Source organism: Chiloscyllium punctatum, chromosome 7 (genome assembly GCF_047496795.1).
Source record: "Chiloscyllium punctatum isolate Juve2018m chromosome 7, sChiPun1.3, whole genome shotgun sequence".
In the NCBI taxonomy this organism is placed as follows: Eukaryota; Metazoa; Chordata; class Chondrichthyes; order Orectolobiformes; family Hemiscylliidae; genus Chiloscyllium; species Chiloscyllium punctatum.
Window position 1 is genome coordinate 130,879,601 of NC_092745.1, and position 20,760 is coordinate 130,900,360.

The 20,760-nt window shown below is 46.6% G+C and overlaps 2 protein-coding genes across 2 annotated transcripts in view; one reads left to right on the forward strand and one right to left on the reverse strand.

Annotated features, from left to right (window-relative positions):
* The window catches only part of dnai3 (dynein axonemal intermediate chain 3), a 121,633-nt gene extending 109,913 nt beyond the window's left edge, over positions 1 to 11,720 (forward strand). Inside the window, exons 19-22 of the mRNA XM_072574848.1 lie at positions 1,215 to 1,419; positions 5,835 to 5,926; positions 8,900 to 9,010; positions 11,553 to 11,720. Of these exons, the coding sequence (XP_072430949.1) occupies positions 1,215 to 1,419; positions 5,835 to 5,926; positions 8,900 to 9,010; positions 11,553 to 11,669 (525 nt within the window). The 3' untranslated portion in view covers positions 11,670 to 11,720. The remainder of the gene's footprint in view (positions 1 to 1,214; positions 1,420 to 5,834; positions 5,927 to 8,899; positions 9,011 to 11,552) is intronic.
* Positions 6,850 to 20,760, reverse strand: part of syde2 (synapse defective 1, Rho GTPase, homolog 2 (C. elegans)) — a 233,776-nt gene continuing 219,865 nt past the window's right edge. The window contains exons 7-8 of the transcript XR_011961195.1: positions 11,626 to 11,833; positions 6,850 to 6,978 (exon numbers count right to left, since the gene is read on the reverse strand). The gene's annotated coding sequence lies outside the window, so the exon portion shown is untranslated. The remainder of the gene's footprint in view (positions 6,979 to 11,625; positions 11,834 to 20,760) is intronic.

The following is a 20,760-nucleotide window of genomic DNA, read 5'->3' on the forward strand; positions in this document are numbered from 1 at the left end:
TGTGGGGTGTGGGGTATGGGGAATGGGGTGTGGGGTGTGGGGATGGGGTGTGGTGAGTGGGGTGTGGGGATGGGGTAGGAGGTGGGGGCTTTATGGCCAGAACAAGAAAGCACACTCTTCAAATTCATGTCTGAGTCGATATCATTACCATGGTCCACTAGAGGAGAGTGACCCCTCCCCCCAGAGCAAGGTCAGAGAGTGACCCCTCCTCCCCAGAGCAAAGTCAAGAGTGACCCATCCCCCCCCCCAGAGCAAGGTCAGAGAATGACCCCTCCCCCCCAGAGCAAAGTCAGAGAGTGACCCCCCCCAGAGCAAGGTCAGGGTGTGACACCCCCAGAGCAAGGTCAGAGAATGACCCCTCCCCCCCCACCCCCCCAGAGCAAGGTCAGAGAGTGACCCCTCCCCCCCCCCCAGAGCAAGGTCAGAGAGTACCCCTGCATTGGAGGAAAGATGTGGATGTACTGGGGAGTATGCAGAAGTTTACAAGAAGGGCTCTACAGCTGAGAGGCCTCTGTTGTGGTGCTGAATTGGGGAGGTTGGGACTGTTCTCCTGGGAGAGGAGGAGGCTGAGAGGAGATCTGATGGGGCTTTTCAAAAACCCCATGAGTGGGCAGTATAGTGTAGATAGGGAGAAGCTGTTTCTGCTTGTGAAAGGATCAAGAACCAGAGAGGGCAGATTTTAAGTGTTCTTGCAAAAGAAGCAAATGCAAAGTTAGAAAGGTCTTTTTCACACAGCGAGTAGTTCAGATCTGGAAACAGCCAGGTTCAGTTGTGACATTCTGGAGAGCATTGGCTGGTTATTTCAATAGAAACATGCGAGGTCAAAGGGAAAAGGCTCAGAGGGCATTGACATTGAGTTAAAATGTACAGAGAGCTAGTGAATGCATAATAGGCTGAATGGCCTCCATATGCATGGTAACAATTCTGTGATTCTCTGTGGATAGCACTGGGTGAGGGTCCAGGTAACAGTATGTTAGATGTGTTCAAGTGACTGGAGGCTGGGGGATGGGATTCCAACCAGGGCACTATTGAAATCTTTTACCCAAAGGTAACAGATGCACAGCCGAGGGTTAAGAAGCAGGTGAACCTGCGCTTTATGAATAGGAGATTTGAAATGGGTGGGTTACTGTGTATGGGGTGCAGAGTCTGCGCTGTATGTTTGTGCTCGTGGTGGTTGTAAAAGTGATCTGGTTTGCTTCCCTGTTCCTACTCAGCTGGGACCCCTCCTACATTCAGCGTGTGCGACAAAACGCTGCACAACCGGTCACTGGTCACTCACCCGACCAGGCGTGGTCATCATCGGGAAGGAGGATGGCAACATTGATATTTGGGATTTACTTGAAAAAACCCATGAGCCCTCACAGACACAGAATATTTCTTCAGTTGCAATAAGTTGCATCAAGCCCTGGATTATCTCACGTACGTATTGTTTCATCAGAAAGCAGCTAACCAATGTAATGTGTTCAAAGCTTGTGTCTGGATGTTGTATGAACAAAAACAGTTTATATTAGAAGGTGATGGAAGGTGTCATCAACAGAGCTGATCAAACAGCACTTACTCAGCAATAACCTGCTCAGTGATGCTCAGTTTGGGTTCCATCAGGGTCACTCAGCTCCTGACCTCATTACAGCCTTCATTCAACATAGACAAAAGAGTTGAACTCGAGAGGTGAGGTGAGAGTGACAGCCCTTGATATCAAGGCCGCATTTGACTGAGTGTGGCATCAAGGGGCCCGGGCAAAACTGGAATCAATGGGTATTGGGGGCAAACTCTCTGCTGGTTAGAGTCATACCTCACACATAGGAAGGTGGTTGTGGTTGTTGTAGGTCAGTCTCTGTGGATGGGTCCTGGCTATCTGTGGAAGCAGTGGGTGGTCAGACTGCTACAGCTTCTAGTCAATGAAGGTGATGATGCCCCACATCCCGGTCTGCTGCTCCCGGTTCTCCCGGTGTGCGTGGACAGAAACCCTGCAGACATCACAGGGTCCTTCACTCCCTGAAGCTGAGCAGGTGCCTGCTCTCCCTCAGCCAAGTGTGGAGCTGTCATGATGAGGTGTTTCCAGCCTCACTAAGTATGACATTGGCACCAAGGGGATAGTATCTCGGCCGGTAGGGGGTTGCAGGAGGTGGCCTTGCCAATGCTTCCTCTCAGACCTCAGAGCTCTTAGAGAGCAGCTAACTGGCCTGGAGCAGGCATCACATTCCACAACCCCCTGCCTCCTGCCAACCAAACAGGCCCTTTCTGTCTCATTGAGGAAATAGAGTAGGTTTCACAGCTCTCAATGCAACATTTCCCGGGGTTGGGAGCAGTGGGCAGCATGGAGAATATGAGATGTGGGATGATGGGGGTGGTGGGCTGGGTGACAGTGAGTGAGGGAAAATGTTGAAGGTAATAGTGAAAGTGGCAGAGCCCTGGTGGGAACTGCATGCAGTATCAGAGACAAAGTGGTGGTAAGGACTCAGATAGTGAGTGGGTGTGAGCTGGTGAGAGAGAGCACTCAGATAGAGTGGGTGTGAGCTGGTGCGAGAGAGCACTCAGAGCGGGTGTGAGCTGGTGAGAGAGAGAGAGAGAGAGAGAGCACTCAGATAGAGTGGGTGTGAGCTGGTGTGAGAGAGAGAGCACTCAGATAGAGTGGGTGTGAGCTGGTGCGAGAGAGCACTCAGATAGAGTTGGTGTGAGCTGGTGCGAGAGAGCACTCAGAGCGGGTGTGAGCTGGTGAGAGAGAGAAAACTCAGAGTGGGTGTGAGCTGGTGAGAGAGAGAAAACTCAGATAGAGTGGGTGTGAGATGTGACAGAGAGCATTCAAATAGAGTGGGTGTGAGTTGGTGCGAGAGAGCACTCAGAGCGGATATGAGATGGTGAGAGAGAGCACTCAGATAGAGCGGGTGTGAGCTGTTGAGAGAGAGAGAGCACTCAGATAGAGTGGGTGTGAGCTGGTGAGAGAGAGCACTCAGCTAGAGTGGGTGTGAGCTGGTGAGAGAGAGAGAGAGCACTCAGATAGAGAGGTTGTGAGGTGGTGAGAGAGAGAGAGAGCACTTACATAGAGTTGGTATGAGCTGGTGAGAAACAGCACTCAGATAGAGTGGGTGTGAGATGTTGATAGAGAGAACACTCAAGTGGGTGTGAGATGTGAGAGAGAGCATTCAGAGCGGGTTTGAGCTGCTGAGAGAGAGAGAGCGCACTCAGATAGAGTAGAGGTGAGCTGGTGAGAGAGAGCGCACTCAGATAGAGTCGGTGTGAGCTGGTGAGAGAGAGCACTCAGATAGAGTGGGTGTGAGCTGGTGAGAGAGAGAGAGAGAGCACTCAGACTGGGTGTGAGATGGTGAGAGAGAGAGCACTCAGATAGAGTGGGTATGAGCGGTGAGAGACAGCACTCAGAGCGGGTATGAGATGGTGAGAGAGAGAGAGAGAGCACTCAGACTGGGTGTGAGATGGTGAGAGAGAGAGCACTCAGATAGAGAGGGTGTGAGCTGGTGAGAGAGAGAGCACTCAGATAGAGTGGGTATGAGCGGTGAGAGACAGCACTCAGAGCGGGTATGAGATGGTGAGAGAGAGAGCACTCAGAAAGAGTGGGTGTGAGCTGGTGAGAGAGAGAGAGAGAGAGCACTCAGACTGGGTGTGAGCTGGTGAGAGAGAGCATTCAGAGCGGGTATGAGATGGTGAGAGAGAGCACTCAGATAGAGTGGGTGTGAGCTGGTGAGAGAGAGAGAGAGAGCACTCAGATAGAGTGGGTGTGAGATGGTGAGAGAGAGAGAGAGAGCACTCAGACTGGGTGTGAGATGGTGAGAGAGCACTCAGATAGAGTGGGTGTGAGCTGGTGAGAGAGAGAGAGAGCACTCAGATAGAGGTGGGTCTGAGCTGGTGAGAGAGAGTGCACTCAGATAGAGTGGGTGTGAGATGGTGAGAGAGAGAACACTCAGATAGAGTGGGTGTGAGATCGTGAGGGAGAGCACTCAGATAGAGTGGGTGTGAGATGTGAGAGAGAGCATTCAGAGCGGGTGTGAGCTGCTGAGAGAGAGAGAGAGAGTACTCAGATAGAGTGTGTGAGAGATGGTGAGAGAGAGAGCACTCAGATAGAGTGGGTGTGAGAATGTGACAGAGAGAACACTCAGATAGAGTGGGTGTGAGAATGTGACAGAGAGAACACTCAGATAGAGTGGGTGTGAGATGGTGAGAGAGCACTCAGATAGAGTGGGTGCGAGCTGGTGAGAGAGAGAGAGAGAGAGAGCACACAGATAGAGTGGGTGTGAGATGGTGAGAGAGAGAGAGAGAGCACTCAGATAGAGTGGGTGCGAGCTGGTGAGAGAGAGAGAGAGAGAGAGCACACAGATAGAGTGGGTGTGAGATGGTGAGAGAGAGAGAGCACTCAGATAGAGTGGGTAGGAGCTGGTGAGAAAGAGAGAGAGCACTCAGTTAGAGCAGGTGTGAGCTGGTGAGAGAGAGAGAGAGGGAGCACTAAGATAGAGTGGGTGTGAGCTGATGAGAGAGAGCACTCAGTGTATATGAGATGGTGAGAGGGAGCACTCTGATAGAGCGGGTGTGAGCTGGTGAGAGAGAGAAAACTCAGATAGAGTGGGTGTGAGATGTGACAGAGAACATTCAAATAGAGTGGGTGTGAGTTGGTGCGAGAGAGAGAGAGCACTCAGATAGAGTGGGTATGAACTGGTGAGAGAGAGCACTCAGATAGAATGAGTGTGAGCTGATGAGAGAGTTGTGCACTCAGATAGAGTGGGTGTGAGCTGGTGAGAGAGAGCACTCAGAGTGTGTATGAGATGGTGAGAGAGCACTCAGATAGAGCGGGTGTGAGCTGGTGAGAGAGAGAGAAAGAGCATTCAGATAGAGTGGGTGTGAGATCGTGAGAGAGAGCACTCCGATAGAGTGAGTGTGAGCTGGTGAGAGAGAGCGCACTCAGATAGAGTGGGTATGAGCTGGTGAGAGACAGCACTCAGATAGAGTGGGTATGAGCTGGTGAGAGAGAGAGAGCACACTCAGAGTGGGTATGAGCTGGTGAGAGGGAGAGAGAGTGCACTCAGATAGAGCGGGTGTGAGCTGGTGAGAGAGAGCACTCAGGTGGAATGGGTGTGAAATGGTGGGAGAGCACTCAGCCCAGTGGAGTGGAGATGGTCATTGACTTTCTCACAGTGTGCCTGGCCATTCCTCCTCACTGTGGAGATGTCACTGACCTCGACTCAAGTGGCCAGGGCTGTTGGCATGATGTTCCTCCTCTGCACCACCCCCTCAACCCGGAAAATCACGGTGCCATTTGCCCCTTCACCTGGAGATGTTCTTGACTGAGGAGGGCCATTTTGGAATGCCAGTGCCCATCTATTGGCGTAATGGTCTTTTAAAGATGGCACAGACAGGAGAGAGAGTGGTGTGTTTTTCCAGGAACAGGACATGGTACTGAAATCGGAGTTGAGGGATGCTGCAGGGAACAGGGTAGGTAGTTAATGAGGGAAGCTCAGTAAGTTACAGTGAGAAAACTCACTAAGAACCCACAAGAAACCCTCCAAAAAGCTCAACACAACTCAGAAACCAAAAAAAAAGTAATATTCAGCCGGTCGACTGGATGATTGGCTTGGAGCCTGTATCCCTAAGGCATTGTGATCTTGGAACACGTTGGCCCTGTAATTTGATCACTGCTCAAGGTTAGCTAGACCTGCTTCCAGCATGTGCCAGAACTTAAAATGACACAGAGCTCAGTGCTTTAACCTACAAACCAGTGAAATGTAATCTCGATTCTTAAATTACATTGAGGTTATCATTGTGTATAGTCAACAGTTGGAATATTTGCACATTCCCCCCTGTCCAACCTAATCTGTGTTTTTCATTAGTGAGGCAACACTTACTGGCCGTATCTGATGACTTTGGTACATTGCACATTCTGGAGGTGCCCTGGGCTTTACGACATCCACTAACGCAAGAGGTCAGTGAACGGATCTTATTACTATTATCGCATTGCTATATTTTGATTGAAAACAAATACAAGTTTTTGCAAGTAATTGATCTGTCCCCTGAAGCACTCCCCATTGCTCATGTGAACCTGCATTGTCTCAGTGGAGTGAGGCTGTGTTAAGGTCTGGCATTATGCAGTCTGATGCAGTTACCCACACTGGTCGCAACCCAATACCTTCACAATAAAAAACACACAAGGAGTTCACCCTGCTCCACTGAAAACTGATCTGTGAAATGTAGTTACTGTCACCAGTAGCCAAGTTCTAGTCCTACAAAGGAGGATTTATATTTATGGAGAACCATCTGGATTGGAAACGTTAATTCTGTGTCTCTGTCCACAGATACTGCCTGACTCACTGAGTTTCTCCAGTGTTCTCTCTATCTGTCTTGGAATTCCAGCATTCACAGTACCTTGCTATTATTATATTTATATGGAACCTTTTCACGATCCCATTCTATTCCAAACCACTTGACAGAACTATTTTCATTGAGTACCATAAAGGTCCAACTATCTCAACCTCTTCCCTCGCCTGAGGTGTGGTGAGCCTCAGGTTAAAGCCCCACCACTCGTCTGTCTCTCTAATGAGAGAGCTACGCCATGGGACTCTAATGACTTTACCTTAATGCATTATGAAGGTAATGCTTCCTGAGGGGTAATCATTCTTTCAAAACAGGAAATGTGTCAGCCATTATGTGCACAGCAAGGTCTCACAGTAGCAACATGATAATGAAACCGTGATAGTGCTGCCTACCCCTAATTGCCCTTGAACTGAGGGCAGTTAAGAATCAACCACATTGCTGTGGGTCAGGAATCACGTGCACCCAGACTGGGTAAGGATGGCAGATTAAAAACTGAAAGTCGGGTGAGACCAGGTTATAGTCCAACAGATTTATTTGAAATCACAAGCTTTCAGAGAACCGTCCCTTCGTCACTCCACTGGATGAATGGGTGACTTCTGACCTTGTCCACCCCAGTCCAACACCGGCATCTGCACATCATAAAAACTGAAAGAATTGCGGATGCTGAAAATCAGAAACAAAGCAAGTTTTGAGAGGATTTGTAGCTCAGGTTGAGGTTTTGGATGTAGGTTTGCTTGCTGAGCTTGGAAGTTCATTTCCTGACCTTTCGTTACCCTACTTACCCATCTTCAGTGGCCTCATGTGAAGCAAAGAAACCCAAACATATAAATAGAAAGCAGGAATTTTTAGCATTGCTTCCCCTGAGGCCCACTGAAGATGTTACCTAATAAGGTAACAAAACGTCTGGAAATGAATCTTCCAGCTCAGTGAGCAAACTTCCATCCAAAATCAGAAACAAAATCTGAAATTGCTGGAAAAGCTCAGCAGGTCTAGCAGCATCTGTGGAGAGAAATCAGAATCAATGTTTTGGGTCCAATGGCCTTACTTCAGAAATCCCATACAGTTTTTATTAAGGATGACAAATTTCCTTCCCTCTCAAACACACTGAACCAGACGATGATAGTTGTAATGGTTACCATCACTGAGGCTAAAGTTCAATTCTAGATTTTTCCAAGTGAATTCCACAATGTGCAGTGCTGAGATTTGAACCCACCTCTCCAGAGTATTCTCCAGGGCAGCTGTGTCACCAGTGTGGGGTGGTGCCATTAACATTGTGACATAATCTCCCCTGGATCGAACAATGGTACATCCAGCACCCTGGGACGATTAGCTGAGATTCTAGACTGAAAGTGGGGCATGAACTCTCATTCATCACAAACAGCCACTGTTATAGAGTCACAGCTCTAGACCCAGGTAGGAAAGGATGTATTAAGTATGACGACATCATATGGGGACAGACTTGTGACCAACAATGGGACCACTGTATCTATCAGATTACTTCCTGACTCTCACTGGCCTGACTACCATGTGAAATATAATCCCTTCAGTGGTAGAGGGAGGAATATCAATTAATATTGATCTGTGCCCGGGGGAGCAGGAAGGTGGAAGCCAGAAGTGGGTGTGGGTAGGTGGAGGAATGGTGCCCAATGTATGTATTTTCCAGTAACCCAAACATCATCACTTCTAGTTAACAAGTTACCGCATATTGTACTGCTAGGCTACAATGTCAGGAACTGGATTTGACCGATCTGAACTATATTTGGGTGAAAGAATAATAATTACTTGTTATAAAAAAGGATATAGACAGATTTTTAATTAGTAATAGGTTAAAGGGTTATGGGGAGTGGACAGGAAAGTGAAGTTGAGTTTGAAATATGATCAGCCATGATAAAGTAGATTGAGGGGCTGAATGGCCTACCCCTGCCCCTGGTTTTAATGTTCTTATCAAAGTTGTTAAAGCTGGTGAGATTGTTTAGCTCAGTTAACTAGATGGCTGGTTTGTGAATTTTTAACAGCATGGGTTCAGTTCCCACACAGACTGAGGTTACCACAAAGGATTCCCCCCTCACCTGAGGCAGGTTAAACCACCATCAATCATCTCTCTCTCTCTCTATGGTCTGAGGAATTTATCTTAAAACTGTTAAGGATCAGAAGTCCCTCTGTGAAAGAAAAAGATGAAAGAATAATTTTGAGACGGTTTGCCTGGTCTGACAATCTGACGTTGGGTGAAGTGCTGAGCTCAGGGTTATGTTCTCTTTCTGGATTGACCATTATGTGGAGAGCACAACCTCTCAGTTCAGATAAGGACGAACCTGGGGGTGCTACGGGACATCTGACATGAGAACAGCTTACAAAACGTTGGGAGACAATAAGAGTCCTGATGAAGGGTTATGTCCAAAAATGTTGACTCTCTTGCTCCTCAGATGCTGCCTGACCTGCTGTGCTTTTCTAGCGCCACACTTTATCAACATCTGCAGTCCTCACTGTCTCCTAGACAAAAATAGTAAGAAATCGACTCGTTTGGAAAGCTCGTAATGACTCAAACAAATCATCACTTAAAAGAAACATCTTCCTTCTTCTCCAGAAATCTAACATTGAAGCTTACTTTGAAAGAGAAGTTAAACGGCTGGAATATTTTGAAGCCAGAAAAATATTGAGAAGTGAAAAGAAGGAGCAACCAGAGGAAGAGAAAGCGGTGAGCAAAATACGTTGGTCCTTTGAAAGCATTTACAACGCACCTTTGAAAAAAAATGTCCAAAGCTTATTACTTACCACCGCACACAAATACACATCTGTTTTCCTTTAACGTTTAATGCCTGCTATTATTTATTTATATTGCTGGAACTCAGGATCTCAGTGAGTGCAAACACAACTGCAGCCAAATCAATGGGGTAATTATGGCTTTAATTTACTCTGCAAATACAGTATTTTCTCAGTGTAAAACTTTATGAGGTATGTGGAACTCTTTAAACCCCATAGGGATGCTGCCCTTTGCTGGTTGGAGCGGTACAGCAAGTTATTGTAGAGGAAGTTTAGAGGGTGGCACAGTGGCTCAGTGGTTAGCACTGCTGCCTCACAGCGCCAGGGACCTGGGTTCAATTCCAGCCTTGGGCAACTGCTCTGTGTGGAGTTTCCATATTTTCCTCGTGTCTGCATGAGTTTCCTCCTACAATCCCAAAAATGTGTAGGCTAGGTGGATTAATCAAGGGGAATATAGGTTAGGGAGTGAATCTAGTGGCGTGCTCTTCAGAGGGTTGGTGCAGACTTGATGGGCCAAATGGCCTCTTCTGGAATACTGTGCCTGGTTCTGGTCTCCTCCTCCTCCAAGAAAGGACATTTCTGGCCGTGGGGGGAGTGTGACCGATTCCTGGGATGGGAGAACTGATGTACACGTGGGATTGGATCTGTTAGGACTATGTTCACTAGGGTTAGTAAGAATGGGGACAGGGGGTAAATCTCATAGACACCTATAAAATTCTAACATGATTAAACAGGGTAAATGCAGGAATCATCAAATCCATAGAGTATGGAAGCAGGCCATTCAGCCCCCACTGACCCTTCAACAGGCATTCCACTCAGACCAACCCCACACCCTATCCCTGTAATACTGCATTTTCCCATGGTTAACCCACCTAACCTGCACATCTTTGGACTGTGGGAGGAAACCGGAGCACCCGGAGGAAACCCACGCAGACACAGGGAGAATGTGCAAACTCCACACAGTCAGTCGCCTGAGGCTGGAATTGAACCCGGGTCTCTGGGCGCTGTGAGGCAGCATAGAGTCAGAGAGATGTACAGCATAGAAATAGATTAGATTAGATTTTCTACAGTGTGGAAACAGGCCCTTCGGCCCAACAAGTCCACACCGCCCCGCCGAAGAGAAACCCACTCCCTTACCCTATATTCACCCCTGACTAACGCACCTAACACTGTGGGCAATTTAGCATGGCCAATTCACCTGACCTGCACATCTTTGGACTGTGGGAGGAAACCGGAGCACCCGGAGGAAACCCACGCAGACACGGGGAAAATATGCAAACTCCACACAGTCAGGTGGGAATCGAAACCAGGACCCTGGTGCTGTGAGGCAGCAGTGCTAACCACTGAGTCACCGTGCAACTCATCTATGCTGACCAGATTTACCTAAATCAATTTAGTCCCATTTACCAGCACTTGGCCCATATCCCTCTAAACCCTTCCTATTCATATACCCATCCAGATGCCTTTTAAATGCTGTAATTGTACCAGCCTCCACCACTTCCTCTGGCAGCTCATTCCATACACGCACCACTCTCTGTGTGAAAAAGTTATCCCTTAGATCCCTTTTAAATCTTTAAGTGCTAACTACTGAGCCATTGTATTTCCCCTGAACACTATTTCTGATGGTGAGAGTCTAGGACAGGGGTCACAGTCTAAGGTCGGCCATTGAGGACTGAGATGAGGAGAAATTTCCTCACCCAGAGAGTGGGGAGCCTGTGGGATTCTCTGCCTCAGAAAGTGGTTGAGGCCAAAACATTGAATGTCTTCAAGAAGGAGTTAGATCTAGTTCTTAGATGAAAGGGTGTGGGAAGAAAGTGGGAACAGGGGACTGAGCTGGACGATCAGCCATGATTGTATTAATGGGAGGGCCAACTTGAGGGGCCAAATGGCCTACTCTTCCAGTTTTCGATGTTTCTATATTTCATACTGTTGTCGATGGAATTTCCAACAGGCCAGGGAGAAAGTGAGGACTGAAGGTGCTGGAGATCAGAGTCAAAAACTGTGGTGCTGGAAAGACACAGCAAGTCAGGCAGCATTTGAGGAGCAGGAGAGTCAACATTTTGAGCATATGCTCTTCAGGAATGGACATCTCCTCAGATGCTGCCTCACTGGCTGTGCTTTAACTGCACCATATATTCCAACAGGCCATTCATGCCTGAAATGAACATTGAATAAAATTTGTTAACAACAGAGGACCCAAATTAAAAATCAGAGGTAAAAGAGACCAGGGCAAGATTTGAACTCATTTAAAACGCGTTCACCTATGAAGGGTTAACAAAGGAACCCTTCAGGAAATTAGTCAGCATTTTCATCGCAAGGTTTTTGGCCTGTAAAGTGACCGGGTATCAATCGTGTTCAGGGAGAGAATATAAAAAGGAATGTAGATTACAGAATGAATTTCAGAACAGTTGGTGGGTCTGAAGCATGATAAAAGAAATATGTTTTTATTTCACAACGTTTATGTTCTCCTGTTGCAGCCACCCATCGCTGTGGTAAAGACAGTGGAAGAAGTGGAGGAGGAGTTAAAAAAGGAATATGGAGTTTACTTACAGGAAGAGAAGAAAATCATCTTTGCTCAACTTGGGAAAGTGTGAGGGAGGCTGAAGAATCTTTGGTATATTTTTTTATTAAAAAATAATCTGATTAGCGACAGCAGTATCACAACGGTGTCATCAGTGCAAAATAATCTTGCGTTGATTCATGTTTAACTTCTTTTGTTTTCCCATGAGGGTTCATCACTGAACGTATTCACAAGAGGCTGCCAAAAGAACATAAACATTTATTGCACAAACAAAAATGTGAACTATCTTACACTATCCAAGAACTATTTGAAACATTCACATTACAATTATCAAAAATAAGTTTTGACTCTTTCTACCCTGACAACCTTAGGGAGACCCAGCCTCCATGAAGAGTCATTCCTATCTCCACTCCAAAGATTTTTGTTCATCTGGCAAGACTGTAGTCAGTTCCTTTTCAGAGGATCGCTATAGTGACTTGATGTGATTTTCTTGAGTTAACGTCTTTTCCTGAGATGCTTAAATTAGCTGCTAGCTGAGCTCACTTATTGCTTAACATGGGTTTTCTTAACCATATTTTTAACAGCTTTATAAGCTGTCTTTCCCTCTGAGATCACCGTAGACTTCTGTTGCTCACTTTCTTCTAGGTAACACTGGATTTCTCCCCCAGCGCTGACTGCTTAGACTGTTAATAACCACATCTATTCTCAAGGACCTTGTTCTCTGAGTGAACCGGTTTCTGTTGTCATGACACTCTGGGATAGTGTAGTGGAAATCAAACCTGCTATTCCAGAGTCATCACAATATGAAATTTGATTAAACTGTTAAATTGCCCTAAATTTCTAATCCATTCCATCATTAACAAGAAAATCATTGCTTTTAAGAAATTAGATGATATAAACATGAATTGCTAACTTATAAACCTAAACTTAAGCTCTTCCCTTTATTGAATTCACATTCACATGCAAACATAGGTACAAAGATACAAGACATGACCTTGTGTAGTATTATAGATGGAAAAGGAAAATAATAGTCAGATGTGCACAGTTCTGGCACCATTTCAGAATCAATCACAAGAGGACATAGTGCGAGGGTAAGAATATTCAAAGGGATTTGAGACCAAATCTCTTCACTCGGTGGATGGTGGGAATCTGGAATGCACTGCCTGGGAAGGTGGTGGATGTTGGAAACGTTACAGTCCTTAAACAATATTTGGAGGAGCACATCAAACATCATAACATTCAAGAACGTGGGACAAGTGCAGGAAATTGGGATTAAAGTGCCTTTAGTGGTAGTTATGTTAATGCAGCCCCAATGGGCTGAAGGGCCTTTTCTGTGCTGTATGACTCTATGAGTGTATTCCGGATCACAGATATCAACGAGTTCCTTTCTTTCAGTTCCTTTTGATTCCTTTCATCTCGTTAAAGTTGTGAAGACGCCAATTCTTAGTCTTTCATTGACTGGTTGAGGATTTGCCATGGCACTGTCTCGAAAGGTAGTTTCTCCCATTTTCTTTTCAACAAGGGAGTTTGCAGAAAGAGCTGTTTAAAAGAAATGGTGAGTGAGAACAATCACCTGGGCCCCACAGATTAAGCGTGCCCAACCGACAATCTAAAATTGGTTATCAGGAAAATTCTCAACAAATCAGCACTCTCTTCCTGAACAGTGCAATGTTTTGTTCTCCCTTACATTGGAATTACTTTTAAACATCCGAATAAGTTCAAGAGGAAAATCTTCAATAAAATCACCTGATGAAGGAGCGGTGCTCTGAAAGCTAGTGCTTCCAAAAAAATTTGTTGGACTATAACCTAGTGTTATGTGATTTTTAACATTGTCCACCCCAGTCCAACACCGGCACCACCAAATCATGTTCAATAAACTAAATTAACAAATGAACAGACTATTAAAAGGTGAACTAACTTGATGTTATCCATAAAGGAAAGGAGTTAGATATACTTAGAGTCATAGAGATGTACAGCATCGAAACAGACCCCTCCTCCATGCTGACTAGATATCTGAAATTAATCTAGTTCCATTTGCCAGCACTTGGCCCATATCCCTCTAACCCTTCTTATTCATATACCCATCCAGATGCCTTTTAAATGCTGTAATTGTACCAGCCTCTACCACTTCCTCTGGCAGCTCATTCCATACATGCACCACCCTCTGTGTGAAAAAGTTACCCCTTAGGTCCCTTTTAAACCTTTCCCCTCTCACCTTAATACTGTGCCCTCTAGTTCTGGGCTCCCTCACCCCAGGGAAAAGACCTTCTCTATTTATCCTATCCTTGCCCCTCATGATTTTATAAATCTCTATAAGGTCACCCCTCAGCCTCCAACACTCCAGGGTAAACAGCCCCAGCTTATTCAGCCTCACTCTATAGCTCAAACACTGGCAACATGCTTGTAAATCTTTTTTGAACCTTTTCAAATTTCACAATATCCTTCCTATAGGAGGGAGACCACAATTGCACACAATATTCCAAAAGTGGCCTAACCAATGTCCTGTACAGCCACAACATGACCTCTCAAATGCCTATACTCAATATTTTGACCAGTGGCGCAATGGATAACGTGTCTGCCTATGGATTGGAAGATTCCAGGTTTGACTCCTGGCTGGCTTGAAACTTTGGGGCTGCACAGTGGCTCAGTGGTTAGCACTGCTACCTCACAGCACCAGAGACCTGGGTTCAATTCCTGCCTCGGGCAACTGTCTGTGTGAAGTTTGCACATTCTCCCCGTGTCTACATGGGTTTCCTCTGGGTGTTCCGGTTTCCTCCCACAGTCCAAAGATGTGCAGGTCAGGTGAATTGGCCATGCTAAATTGTCCGTAAGGTTAGGTGCATTAGGGGAATGGGTCTGGATGGGTTGCTCTTCGGAGGGTTGGTGTGGACTTGTTGGGCCGAAGGGCCTGTTTCCACGCTGTAGGTAATCTAATCATAAAGGCAAGCATACCAAACGCCTTCTTCACTATCCTGTCTCCCTGCGACTCCACTTTCAATGAACTATTTCTTCGGGCTAACATAATCAAAGGGTCTGGGGAGAAAGCCGGAAAAGGGGCCTGAGTTGGATGATCAGCTGTGATCATATTGAATGGCGGAGCAGGCGGGAAAGGTTTTTGATTTATTTCTGTGCGGAATGTACAAGAGCAACACAAGACACAGACAGGAGGTGCTGACAATCACAGTTCTGAGAACTCAACAATCAAAGGGATGGACCCATTGCCGAGCACATTGCACTATGTGAATGTCACCCCTTCTCCGTTTCCCAGCAGTGTGCCACGCAAACAGCCTGCACATGTCACTGGCAAACGGCTGGGTCTGAGATTCAATGGGGAAGAATCCTTCGTGGGGTGAAGGGGAACAAGAGTCACTGAGGAGGTACCACAATAATCATTCAACAGGTTCAGCTGATTCCAGACCAAGGACCTAGCCACCATCAGTCCTGTAGGTCAGGGCCAGCCAATCCAGGTATTACAGATAGATCCATTGCTGTGAGAAGGAAGGAGAGAATTTTCTTGCAATATTTTCAAAGTGAGTGACCAAATGGAAGAAAAGCAGTTAGTGGACATTTGAAGGATTTTCTGTAAACATCCTGCTATGTTTTCTCCAGGATTTCTACTTGCAGCCATGCCGAAAGGATCCTTAATGACTGAATGGAAGGTTGGATAGACTGGGTTTGTTTTCACTGGAATGCAGGAGGTGGTGGGGTGACCCAATAGCAGTTTATAAGATTGTGAATGGCGTGGATAGTGTGGAAATTATGAGACTATTTCCCAGAGTGGAGGGGTCAATTACTAGTGGACACAGGTTCAAGCTGCGATGGGTGGGGTTTAAAAGAGATGTGCAAGTCAAGCTTTTCACTCAGAGGGTGGTGAGGGACTGGAACGCACTGCCAGAAGAGACGGTGGAAGCAGACGCAATAGCAGCATTCAAGAAGCACCTGGATAAATACATGAATAGGAAGGGAATAGAGGGATATGGATCCTGTAAGTGAAGACAGTTTTAGAATGGAAGGGCAAAATGTGTCGGCACAGCCTTGGAGGGCCAAAGGGCCTGTTCCTGTGCTGTATTGTTCTTTGGATCTCAAATTCCAAGAAATCTGGGGTTTTCGCCAGAGTTGAGTTTTTATTCCACTTAAGCAGTAGTTCCCATATCCCTCGTTATCGTCAGCCCTTGCCAATTGACATTTCCAACAGCATTAAAGGAGTTAAAGGAAAAAAATGGAAGGTATGTGAGGTTCTAACAGTGAGGATAAACACGTTAATGATTCCAGTATGTCTGTGTGCCGAGTTTCCACTCCTCTCTGATACTGTATTACGAGTTCAAGAAGGACTCTTTGGCATTGAGTCAGCAAATGGAAAGGTCTGTTTTACATTAACGTCGAAGAGTTTACCAGCATTCTGAGTTTTATAATGTCTTGTAGATTGCTGCATTACATTCCATCTTCATTATCAATAGTAGCAAATTATGTGTATTAATATTTCATAATAATAAAAAAAAATTGAACTCTGCAGATCTCAACCACATAGCTTGAGAGCTGGGAGCTATGTAAACCCCTCGGGAATTTTGCTGAACTACTAATATCGGGAGACGTGAGCTGAACCTCAGACTCCAAGTAATGAAAACCAGATTGCAGCAAAAAAACAGCTGGGGTTTCCTGTCAGTACAGAGTCGAAACTCGGTCTTTAACAGACCTCCAGCTTCACAAAACTGTGGTGTGTTTTGTACGATGCTGGTCAAATATGAACAGTATGTCTAAACAGAATTTCAAGTTTGATATTGATGTGTTGAAGTGATCTCATTTTGTTTCCCTTTCCCCTCTATTTCCGTCAGGGTGCCTCTCCCTCCAGGGTGAACCCTCTGCTATGTTGGGAAGTCCACAGTTTGGGGTGCACATGATTAAACAGATAGAGCAAGTCCTTCCTGTGGTGATGGGTCATGAACTGTCAATGGGATGAATGACCTATTGACTGCCGTATTGACTCTGAGTCCAAAACAGAGAACAGAAAGTTAAAATCCGAGCCAGCCTGTTCATAGAATGAATGTCAGGAAGCACTTCCTCACAAAGAAAGTAGTGGAAATCTGGAACTCTTCCCGCTGAATTTGGGATTAATTAGAAATAGTTGGGCATCAATTACAGATGACTAAGGATCAATTGGAGATTATAGTCATACAGTTATAGAGGTGTACAGCATGGAAACAGACCCTTCAGTCCAATTCGTCCATGTCAACCAGATATCCTAAATAAATCTATTGCCATTTGCCAGCAGACATTTGTCTGTCTAATTTATGTATCCATCCAGATGTCTTTCAAATGTAATTGTACCAGCCTCCACCACTTCCACTGGCAGCTCATTCCATACACGTACCACCCTCTGCGTGAAAAAGTTGCCCTTTAGGTCCCTTTTAAACCTTTCCCCTCTCACCTATGCCCTCTAATTTTGGACTCCCTTTCACTGGAAAAAAGACCTTGTCTATTTACTCTAGCTATGTCCCTCATGATTTTATAAACCTCTATAAGGTCACCCCTCAGTCTCCGATGCTCCAGGGAAAACAGCCCCAGCCTGTTCAACCTCTCCCTATAGCTCAAATCCTCCAACCCTGGCAACAGCCTTGTAAATCTTTTCTGAACCCTGTCAAGTTTCACACCATCCTTCTGATAGGAAGGAGACCAGAATTGCACACAGAATTCCAAAAGTAGCCTAACCAATGTCCCATACATTTGGAATATGACCTCCCAACTTCTATACTCAATGCATCAATACAAGCAGGAGATAGCTGGGATGAATTGGAGATAGCTGGGTTGATTTTTCTCGTAGTGATTACTGAGCCAAGGCAGATAAAATGAGTCAGGACATAGAGCAGTCATGATTTATTGGTAGAACAGACTTGAGAGCCTAAGTGGTCTCATCCTGTCTCCATGTTTCCACACAAATGACCATTAATCTGGTAGGATGGGGTGGCAGTCTGTGACAATGGGAGGTACCCTCGATGGGAGATCATCAGGGACCTGATCCTGTCCAGATCCACGTCCTTCCCTGAACACTCAAACAAGCAATTGCTGTTCTGATAATTTAATTTGTGATGAGTGTATTTGTAGCTTTCCAACTGTTGCCACACCCCTGATCAGCTGATAGCTCTCAATGTGGACAGTCAGACAAGATCTCACCACTTTGTAAGGTGTCACAGCAATGGAAGACATGAAGGTATTTGACAGGGCAGCTGGGAGAAGGATGTTTCCTTTTGTGAGAGAATCAGATCCGGGGGTGGGGTCACTGTTTATAAGTAAAGATGCCACTGTCAAACCAAACTATAGCTCTCTCACTGGAGAGAGAGAGAGACAGAGAGAGAGAGGGAGAGAGAGAACTGGTGGTGGTTTAACCCAAGGGTCATGACACCTCGGACAAGGGTCCTTCATTGTAACCTCAGCCAGTGTGAGAATTAAACCCATGCTGTTGGTATCATTGCAAACCAGCCATCCAGCCAACTGAGCTAAACGAACGTCCCTCATCTTAGCATGAAGGGGGTTCTCGATTGAAGACTGAGATGAAGCAGAATTTTCTCCTTGTTGGAACTCCCCTCCTAAAAGGCAGTGAAAGCAGAGACTGTGAAGAAGCTGGGGAACCAGTTAGTGAGGGAACTGTGACTATGGAATTAAGGTGACATTCAGCTCAGCCACAAACTAACTGAACAATTCGGAGGGGCTGAGTGGCCTGAACCTGCTCCTAACTGAAGTGCTAACAAGCTGCTGGGAATATGTTACACAATTAATGTTTTCACATCTCAGGTACACATTTCCGCTGAAACAAATGGTCACATGAGAAAAGCCAATTAAGTGCAGATGATGAAAATCAGAAACTAAAACAGAAAATGCTGGAAAAACTCAGCATCAGTGGAAGGAGAAAACAGAGCTAACATTTCGGGTCCAGTGACCCTTCTTCAGAACAGATGACCACCAATGTTTCAACGACATCCTCCTTCAATTCGAGGGCTTTTTATCATCTGAGGTTGAAGCTTTCTCTGTGTCGCAGACATATGGGAACATCACCCCCCTGCAAGTTCCCCTCCAAGCCCCTCACCATCCTGACTTAGGAATATATCTACGTTCCTTCAGTGCCACTGGGTCAGTTTCCAGGAATTCCCACCCAAAGGCATTGTGGGTCTACCGACAGCACAGGGACTGCAGCGGTTTGAAGCAGCAGCTCACTCCCACGGCCAGTGTGGCGATGGACGACACAGGGTCACTGTGGTGATGGACAAGGCAGGATCAGTGTGGCGATGGATAATGTAGGGTCAGTGTGGTGTTGGATGATGTACGGTCAGTGTGGTGATGGATGATGTAGGGTCAGTGTGGTGATGGATGATGTACGGTCAGTGTGGTGATGGATGATGTACGGTCAGTGTGGCAATGGACGATGTAGGGTCAGTGTGGAGATGGACGATGTAGGGTCAGTGTGGTGATGGACAATGCACGGTCAGTGTGGAGATGGATGATGTAGGGTCAGTGTGGAGATGGATGATGTAGGGTCAGTGTGGTGATGGATGATGTAGGGTCAGTGTGGAGATGGACGATGTAGGGTCAGTGTGGAGATGGAAGATGTAGGGTCAGTGTGGAGATGGATGATGTAGGGTCAGTGTGGAGATGGACGATGTAGGGTCAGTGTGGTATTGGATGATGTAGGGTCAGTGTGGAGATGGATGATGTAGGGTCAGTGTGGAGATGGACGATGTAGGGTCAGTGTGGAGATGGAAGATGTAGGGTCAGTGTGGAGATGGATGATGTAGGGTCAGTGTGGAGATGGACGATGTAGGGTCAGTGTGGTATTGGATGATGTAGGGTCAGTGTGGAGATGGACGATGTAGGGTCAGTGTGGAGATGGACGATGCACGGTCAGTGTGGCGATGGACGATGTAGGGTCAGTGTGGAGATGGACGATGTAGGGTCAGTGTGGAGATGGATGATGTAGGGTCAGTGTGGCGATGGACGATGTAGGGTCAGTGTGGAGATGGATGATGTAGGGTCAGTGTGGCGATGGATGATGTAGGGTCAGTGTGGAGATGGACGATGTAGGGTCAGTGTGGAGATGGATGATGTAGGGTCAGTGTGGAGATGGATGATGTAGGGTCAGTGTGGAGATGGACGATGTAGGGTCAGTGTGGCGATGGATGATGTAGGGTCAGTGTGGAGATGGACGATGTAGGGTCAGTGTGGAGATGGATGATGTAGGGTCAGTGTGGCGATGGACGATGTAGGGTCAGTGTGGAGATGGACGATGTAGGGTCAGTGTGGAGATGGACGATGTAGGGTCAGTGTGAAGATGGACGATGTAGGGTCAGTGTGGAGATGGATGATGTAGGGTCAGTGTGGCGATGGACGATGTAGGGTCAGTGTGGAGATGGATGATGTAGGGTCAGTGTGGCGATGGATGATGTAGGGTCAGTGTGGAGATGGACGATGTAGGGTCAGTGTGGAGATGGATGATGTAGGGTCAGTGTGGTGATGGATGATGTAGGGTCAGTGTGGAGATGGACGATGTAGGGTCAGTGTGGCGATGGATGATGTAGGGTCAGTGTGGCGATGGACGATGTAGGGTCAGTGTGGAGATGGATGATGCACGGTCAGTGTGGCGATGGACGATGTAGGGTCAGTGTGGAGATGGATGATGCACGGTCAGTGTGGCGATGGACGATGTAGGGTCAGTGTGGCGATGGACGATGTAGGGTCAGTGTGGAGATGGATGATGTAGGGTCAGTGTGGCGATGGATGATGTAGGGTCAGTGTGGAGATGGATGATGTAGGGTCAGTGTGGAGATGGACGATGTAGGGTCAGTGTGGAGATGGAAGATGTAGGGTCAGTGTGGAGATGGATGATGTAGGGTCAGTGTGGAGATGGACGATGTAGGGTCAGTGTGGTATTGGATGATGTAGGGTCAGTGTGGAGATGGATGATGTAGGGTCAGTGTGGAGATGGACGATGTAGGGTCAGTGTGGAGATGGAAGATGTAGGGTCAGTGTGGAGATGGATGATGTAGGGTCAGTGTGGAGATGGACGATGTAGGGTCAGTGTGGTATTGGATGATGTAGGGTCAGTGTGGAGATGGACGATGTAGGGTCAGTGTGGAGATGGACGATGCACGGTCAGTGTGGCGATGGACGATGTAGGG